Source organism: Limulus polyphemus, unplaced genomic scaffold, assembly GCF_000517525.1.
Source record: "Limulus polyphemus unplaced genomic scaffold, Limulus_polyphemus-2.1.2 Scaffold2247, whole genome shotgun sequence".
Taxonomy (NCBI): Eukaryota; Metazoa; Arthropoda; class Merostomata; order Xiphosura; family Limulidae; genus Limulus; species Limulus polyphemus.
The window spans coordinates 194,806-203,745 of NW_013667857.1; the positions used below are offsets into that span (position 1 = coordinate 194,806).

The following is an 8,940-nucleotide window of genomic DNA, read 5'->3' on the forward strand; positions in this document are numbered from 1 at the left end:
ACTGTTATGGAATAGATATATTTTGTATGTCAGAATGTTTAAACTAGATAGATACACACTTACACTGTTATGGAATAGATATATTTTGTATGTAAGAATGTTTAAACTAGATAGATACACACTTACACTGTTATGGAATAGATATATTTTGTATGTAAGAATGTTTAAACTAGATAGATACACACTTACACTGTTATGGAATAGATATATTTTGTATGTAAGAATGTTTAAACTAGATAGATACACACTTACACTGTTATGGAATAGATATATTTTTATGTAAGAATGTTTAAACTAGATAGATATACACTCAAGTGAATGATTCGATGAAGTTCTTACCTCATCACACTTTTCTTCGACTATAGTTCCAACCACAAGAAGAAGGTCCAGAAGTTCTGTTGTAAACAGTGGTTTGATTTCTGTCCCATCCTTTATCTCCTCGAGAACCTTGAATATTGTGAGCACAAGAGTAATAAGTAACCCAAAATTAATTCTGAAGGATCCGTCACAAAGTTACCGTCATAACAACATATCCCGTGCACGTATAACATTGGTTCTATATATAACCACTTTCAGCTTACCGAATTAAACCATTTTGGATGCAGCTTTTAATCTTAATTTTCTAAACAGTTTATTTGTGTGATTTTCCTCTGTTTAGTGCAGCACTTTGGGAATGAAAATAGTTTTATGTTATCTAAAAACATTCTCTTTTTACCCCTTCACCCAGAAATAATGACTTTAGATAAAACTTAAACTTATATTTTATCATTAAATACTTCGAAACGAGAATTATTGTATTAATTAACAAATACTAGGTTTATACTAGTTCAATTTTATTATAAAAATTGACACACTCACCTTGACAACACAAGAAACAAGTTCTTTACCAATTTTTAAAAGCTTGCCCTCTTTGATCGATGTTCCCTAAAATCATGCAAACGGAAAATTGTGTTACGTAAAAGTTCTTCCACGATGGATATTTATTTCAAACATTAAATTGAAATCAATCTTCAGCATATCAGTTGCATTTGCAGGGAATTTAAGCCTTCTTTTTTCTGCATTACTTAGCTGGTAACATTTAAGACTTCAAATCACCACAAATGTCACAATCACAACATTTTCATCAGTTTTTATTTTGGTTTATTCTTTGACATTTTAAAATAGTATGAATCAGAAACCAACGTGCGACTTTCTTTTAACGTATTTCACGGACATGCCAAACCTTTCGTAGCTATGCTTAAACAAAATCTAACAACTAGCAGAAGCACGGATCTTCTTTAAAAAACTACCAAACAAAATCTTGAGTCATATCTCAAATTGGTTCAAGGTCTTCTTGTTTACAAACAACTTGGCATAGCCCCAGTTATAAAGTTAGATACGGATTCTAGAATATGGTAGTGTTTGTTTAAACCGATAATAAATCTAGCTACTAAAACTAACAGTCTGATCAAAAACATGGAAGTGTGACAGTTTCTTCCACGAGATAATCTCTCTGTGTGTGTCGAAGACTAAATTTTTTAACCCTCGATTAGTTGAGTGGTAAAATGAAACGTACACGGTCACCTGGAGTCATTATAACTCCAACACAGTATTTAAATTATGATGAAGCTCAAACTATAACATCTTTTTTTGGTGTGCAAAATTTTATTTGTAATCAAAATAGAATAATAAGAGCCTTAGATTATGGCTTACAATATTAAAACGTATTGCAGTAAGTCCTTTTTTAGCCATCTATATAAAATAAAAGCCAAAGTGTTAATATGAAGATGTACAAGAAGTAATTAATCTAAAACAAATGATTAAACAGAGATATATAGAATTAGACATCGTTTAGCCATTAAACTAAGTAAAACACACAAAATCAAGTAAATTAAAATCACGGGAAAACAAACAATTATAATGCACGTTGGGTAAATATGACCACCATTTTAAAACTTTAAAAACCTACAACTGCAGAACAGTGATGAAGACTGCAACAAGGGCAGACACACAATTAAGGAAGCTACTGTGGGCGGGGCTAAGTAAAGTGCCATCTATCACATAATATTTAAATAAAGGTATTGCATGGGGTCATAAAGAACACAGCAACCAATTGAGGGTTAATGGCAATTATGTAAAACTCCTCAAGTGGAAATTATTAATAAACAGTCATATTAATTAATACTTAAGCTCAATATTATTAGAAGGTGAACGTAATGTGGAATTTTACCGAGTTAGTCATTCAGCGAAGGTGACTATAACTACATTAACCCTGGAAACTGTTCACTGCTCACCTTAGAATGTCGCAAACCAGTGGTGAGAATTCCTAGTATTTGTGCCCTTTTGAAAATTCTAACATCAGGGCTAAATCCATAAGTCTGCATAATAGATACAAAATCCCAAATAACCTCCTGAAAAAAATAAAACACGCTATTTTTAATACATACCGGCACTGCATCAAACTTTGTAAGTCTATAAAAACTTTCAAAACGCACTACAGAACTTCTTTTGAATACAAACAAATTGTACCACGGTGCTCAACCTAAGCCACGAGCACATAAAATATAAATGTTTTAAGAGTTGTTACAGTTTTATGAAACAGGTACTTACATTGAATAATTACTCACTTTTCACCAAACATAATTCATATAGTGTCTTAGATACTGGCTCAGACTTCATGTAACATTATCACAGATGAAGAGAATAGTAAACGTTATTAAATATAAATAAATAAGCCATTTATTTTTTTCATAGTAACCTAATGGATACTAATTTGATACCATCAGCCTAATATCCAGTTTAATGGATATTAATTTATTACCCATTATTTAACCGTATCTCGATGGGTCACGTGTCAAAGGCCACGTCATCGCATTTGTTGACTTGCATTCAAAATTTTATTGAACTACTATTTTATGAATCTATGTTAATAAGTTTGGTATCAAATTGTAGATTATAATTGAAATTTTAGTATTATACCTTAGTTAATTTCTTAATTTAAAAGTAAATATTAAAAAAAAAAAACACGGATAAACATTGATTTTTGTGTGCCGCGTGGTATGATGACTGGTTCAAATTAGATGTCAAAATACAAAATATACAGTTTTGTACGAATTAGGAACTCAAACTATCGATACTGACAAGCTAGAGTATAAAATAAGAATGTCTTATCTTTTCTATTTCCTAAGATATTGTTCCTGTACTGAATCAAAATAGTGGCCCCTCCTCTTTCCATTTTTGGAAATGATCCCTTATATACACTTACTTCTATATATGACATGAATAACCAATAAAAAGCTCAGAATGTGCCACTAGTGGTTTTCTCAGCCATTTTGACGTATTATTGTGTTAATCTCGTTCTTTTCACACAAGATTTCAAACAATAACGTAAGTCTTTAGCGAGTTCAATCAAATTTTTTTCAGACCCAAATACAGCTTAGTTAGTACACTTGATGAATGATAATAGAATTCTATGGTATCAATATAGTAATTTATGTTTTTTTGGTTATTTAAAATGTATATATAAAACCTAAAAAAATTTCTTTTTAAATCCTCCACATGGGAAATTTCATAAGGCTTAGCAACCTACGACAAGTCGCAAACGAGTACAAAGGTCGTTAACTAGACGATATGATTGTTTGCTTTAAATTATTTACTGTTCAATGTTTTAAGAAAAAAATAAGTTTAAGAGCTTATTTGTAAATAGAAATAATGTATAATAGTTAAAATGTGACTGTATTTTACAAAATACTAGTCCACTAAAACACAGCCAAGACAGATCACTTTGTAAAGACTACAGGTCAGTTATATATTATTGGATACAGTAACACGAGTGCACGTACACCTCGTTATTGTAACTTCTGTATTGTTAACGAGGCACGGTTGGAAAGTCAATATTATAAATATATATAAATGTATAACGTTATGATATTTAAGCTAGGTATACTAAAAATTTGTTTTTGGGTTATAATTTGTAGTCATTCTAGAACGAAAAAAAGCATAATTTATATTTTTTTCCTAATTTTTTATTGAGGTTACAAAATTGGTATCGAACCAACTCATACAAAAATACACTAAACTAGTTTTTTAAACAAACAATTTAATAATTATCTGGAGATTATAAAGATTTCGCACGTGGAATTTGAAAATGTTCTAATGCAGTAACGTATTTTTAATCTTAAAATTGCTTTGCATGTTGGATAGTCAACATTCTGAAAGAAAAAAGATTTATGAGAAAAACTTTAATTAAAAAATCTCAATGCATAATTTAAAATCCTGATATTTTTGTACGAAAACCTTGTAATGTTTTCCAATAACATGCAAAATTTTGTAAAGATGTGGTTACATTATGAAAAATCATAGTATAATTACTCGCATGGATACTTTCGTGGTTACGGGCTGCGTGGATTCCACCCAGTCCGTAATGGAAGGGTTAATGGACTTATTACCCGTTACAAGTATTCGTACTGTTTATTTGCACGTAATAGATACTCTGCACTTTTTAGAATGGACAGAATAATACAAACTTACAGGAATAGCACTTGTTAAGGAGCTGAAGATCTGGGGTCGATGATGCGTACCACTGAAGTAAAGAACAAAACACAAACAAATTACAGTTGCTCCCTACCAAACCACAAATTTACAGCATTTTTTCTTTTTTTATCAATTAATTAACCTCATCAGTGGTCAAATTCACAAACTCTAAATGAAATTAAGATCGACGTTGAAAAAAAAAATCAAGATAGAAAATGCTGTAAATGAAGTGACAACTCAGTTCACACATTAAAATGGTCCTTCAGTAAACGAAATTAAGAATTTGCATTGCATAATTACTAATAATTACATAATTGGTAATTACTAGAACTTTCAAATTCTGCAGATGTTTTAATCCAATCAGCTGTAGAGAACAAAAATTCTACACAATTCCTAAGATTACAGTCTTTATAAGAATATTAACGTCTCTTTTTTTTTTGACTAAATTTTCAACACTTTTCATTCAAGTACAATAATGTTAATTGTTTAAAGTTTACGATTCTCAGTATACCATAAAACCCCATAACAGGAAATAAACATTTCTATAAACATATTAACTGTACAGATGTAAATACTTTTTGATAGGAAATATTTCGCCAAACAAACAAACACGCAATGTGGAAAATCCTTCTAATACACAGTTAGTCTTAGTGGACTAGTGTTTAACAGGCAAATATAATAAAATCGATTTGTTTCACAAGAGATACTTCAATCAATGTCTACGGGGGGAGAGGCATCTATAAACTTTATAGCAACAAATGTTAATAAAACCAGAGAAATATGACAGATATTCAGAGCTAGTTAAGGTAAAAAAAAAGCACTTAACGGTAACTTACTTTTCTGTACAAAACTCTTGAAGCGCTTGCTGAAAGACCGGAACAAACCACTTCTTTTCTTTCTATTAAAGATTGAAAACACTGCAGAAAAATCCACCAAAACAACTAGATGAAAATGTAAGAATGCTAAATGATTTCTGTCACTTGATGTACGTTAAACGTAATCAATAGGAAATTCGTTGCACAACGTATTAGGCTTAACTTGGAGTTAATCTAAACATAACTTTTATCACAGTTTTAATTCATTTATTTTATTGAAAATATAAGTGATTATACAAAAAAAACAAAATGATAATAATAAAGTTGCAAAAAAATATCACTATATTACAGTCTTTAAATCCTCTAAACTGCAGAGATATTGGTAAAATGACAAACAGAACGATATAATACACCTCAAACATTTGAAGTAGCCATTTGTCGAATTTTCATATCACTTGATGGTGGCAATAGGCGAGTAATTAACTATTATTAATGCAAACTTTACCTTGTTCAGTGCTGTACTGTTTGTTCTTTTCTCAGATAACACCTGAAGAAACAAAGAAAACATCTGTTCTCACACAACACCTACAGTTATTTTGTAAAAAATGTCAGTTTGTATGCTTTAATATATTTCTGAGACTCCTTAAAAAATCTGGTGCTAAAAATATAAACAAGATGAACAATGTTATTTACTTGCATGTGTGTGTATTATACTTAATTTGTAATTTCAAAATAATATATATCAGAACTGGGCAACTAATGGAATACTTCTTTCAGCTCATTATTCATTTGTGTTCAATTAATCATTTATTCTCACATGAGATGGCAAAAAAAAAAAGGAATTATAATGTCAAAAATAGAGTTTTGATACCTGCAGTGGGCAGACAGCCCATTGTGTTTAACAATAAATAAAGACAAGGCAATAGTTGAAACAATGAAAAATAGTAATAATTTGAAATCCTAATTACGATCAGTTCCTTACTTTGCTGAATCACGACTAACTGAATCAAAAACAATAATGAAACATCATAATGGCAATATTTTGATTACTGAATAGTTGGAATAATAGGAATTGGAAACAAGTTGATTATTTTTGTAAAAATAATTTATTTAATTGTAATTTTGATTAATCAATTATTTTATGTAACGATAATTGATGATTATCAGTAATTGAGTATCTCAATTAACCAAGTTAATCGCCTAGCTCTGTTGTACATAGATTTCGTTGTCAAGGCTAACAATACTTTTCTTTTGAATACATCAGTAAGAAGTAAACAGTATTTTAAAATAGAAATAGTACACTCATACGAAGAAATATACCAAGAACTGGTATTTTTTCTCAAGATTGTTATGGATTTCTAATATTATTAAAAACTTACGACATAAACTGCCAGGCTTCCAAGAATTTGTGATAATTCTGGTTCTGTTACTGGAAAATTTAAGAGAAACTCTAGTTAAAAGCTGAGTTAATCTAAACATTCTGCAGGTAGATACACACATGCATACACTTACTAGTTAAAACGTGTATTTCGTAAACACAATAAATTACTCTAACTGCTTTTAGCTCCAGAGATGACCACCATCTACTTTTATTGTTATATTAATAGGGTTAAAGGTGAGACTAAAGGATTAAAAAAAACACAACTTTAAATAGCAGATGGTAATGAAATGACTTAAAAATCAGTTATAATAACGAGGCATAAAATATGTGTCGTCTGTATACAGATTTTTAGCCTAAGTAGATACCATGAGTCACGAGATATAAACACAGATGTTCTACCTTTTCCAGTCTTCGTTAAGAGTTCACTGAGAATCTGTAAACACGTGTTCCTATCAACACCTTCTGTTGAACTAAACTGTCAAGACGAGAAAAAAAAAACGGTTCTAGAAAACTGTTTCAAACAACGTTGATTAAAAATCACAAGATAAAATTAATTGGCACATTCTCAGTTAATACACTGAAAACGTCAAGCCACATGTTAAGCGTGGCTAAATTATGTTTAGAAATATCATTATTATTAAAAGATGTTGAACAGGAGATGCTTTCAAAATATTAACAACACACAATTACTGAAATTGGAAATACTTAACAAACCTGCATAAAACAGCATCTAGCTCATGCTTAAATAAATTCATATAATTTGATTTAGTTTTTCTATAATTCTTTAGATTGTGAAGTTTAAAACATTTTGTAGTGAGTCACTCTTTTGAAAAAAATAAAAATAAAATTTGCTAATAATATTCTTCATTAAGAATCAATTTATATTTAATAAAACAGTTTCATTCAATTTATAGATCTTTTTTTTTACTATGATAATCTTAACAACAATATTCAATAAATAAGGATGTCATCGTTCGTTGAATTTCACGCAAAGCTACTTGAGAGTTATCTGTCCCAAATTTTGATGTGATAGATCTGAGGGAAGACACTAGTCAAGATTATCTCCTGCCAACTTGCGGGATAATTTAAAATTGAATAGAGGGATTTGACCATCACTTCTATAACGCATCTACAGCCCCAGTAACGGGACACAAGCCACAGAACCTTGGGCTGTGCTCATCCCCCCAATAAACAAGGATACGAGTCACTGGAATATTTTGCCATAGTATACCATACTCACTAAATCCAACTAGCATCTTGTCAGAGATGACAATTTCTGAAACTTTCAAAAGATAAAACTTAATATCAAAAAAATTTTCAGAAACAAAAAGAATGTTTAAAGAAACTATAAGAAAATCCCAGTTCTATGGTTTGTTCTAAGTTTAAACAGGATATAATTTGTGTCTCATTTAGTTGTTGGTTCTCGCTGTTTTCAAAGTAGGCTTCTTCAATAATTATTCAGACCATATGTTATGACATCATAGAAGGGTGATAATAAAGAGGCCTAGTAATAAAATCACTAACAGAAAATCACATGAAAAAACAAACAAAAAACTAATGGTAAGTGTACTAATTGCCAGCAAGACTCCTTATAGGTGTGTAGAAATTAATGTTGGGACAGGACACTTTTTTAAATAAATTTTCCTTGCAAATTTCACTATATAAATGTTACATAATGATAAAATACCAATTCTAAAATATTTTTTATGTTAAAAATTGTTGAAATAGGGATAGAATTATAATTTTTACTTTGAAATACAATTATGCAGACGCACAATCGACATCTGAAAGATGCTCCGTGACCTTACAATCGGTGCACGTGCGCTATCTTGTCACTTCCCGGTCAACAGTCACTTTTTAATGGATAAAATAATATTCACTAATCATGTTTGGTTAAAAACAAAAGATAAACTATAAACAAACTGATTAAACTCAGCAAGAGCACGGTACCTTACACATCGTATGTTAGGTACTAACAGTTTTAAAATTGTCTCCCTACGTACTTTTCTAACGTGATTCAATACTTTCAGTGCTTGTTTAGCTTTCACCATCAGGGGTTGCTGGTGGTTATGTTGCAAGCCAAATTCGGCAGCAGCTACAAGCGGAAGAATAGTTTGAAGCACCAATGATAAGCTTGGTTCTGACTTCAGGAATGTGATAATGAGGTCCAAACACCTGAAGAAAAAAAAAATCAGATGTAAGAGATGGGAAAAACCTTTACAAACAAATAAG

At 30.4% G+C, this 8,940-nt stretch overlaps 1 protein-coding gene across 1 annotated transcript in view; it reads right to left on the reverse strand.

The window, feature by feature from the left end:
- Positions 1-8,940, reverse strand: part of LOC106466395 — a 17,755-nt gene that overhangs the window by 7,520 nt on the left and 1,295 nt on the right. The window contains exons 2-10 of the mRNA XM_013926678.2: positions 8,712-8,883; positions 7,108-7,183; positions 6,707-6,756; positions 5,833-5,874; positions 5,349-5,410; positions 4,510-4,561; positions 2,274-2,390; positions 859-924; positions 340-447 (exon numbers count right to left, since the gene is read on the reverse strand). Coding sequence (XP_013782132.1) covers positions 340-447; positions 859-924; positions 2,274-2,390; positions 4,510-4,561; positions 5,349-5,410; positions 5,833-5,874; positions 6,707-6,756; positions 7,108-7,183; positions 8,712-8,883 — 745 coding nt within the window. The remainder of the gene's footprint in view (positions 1-339; positions 448-858; positions 925-2,273; positions 2,391-4,509; positions 4,562-5,348; positions 5,411-5,832; positions 5,875-6,706; positions 6,757-7,107; positions 7,184-8,711; positions 8,884-8,940) is intronic.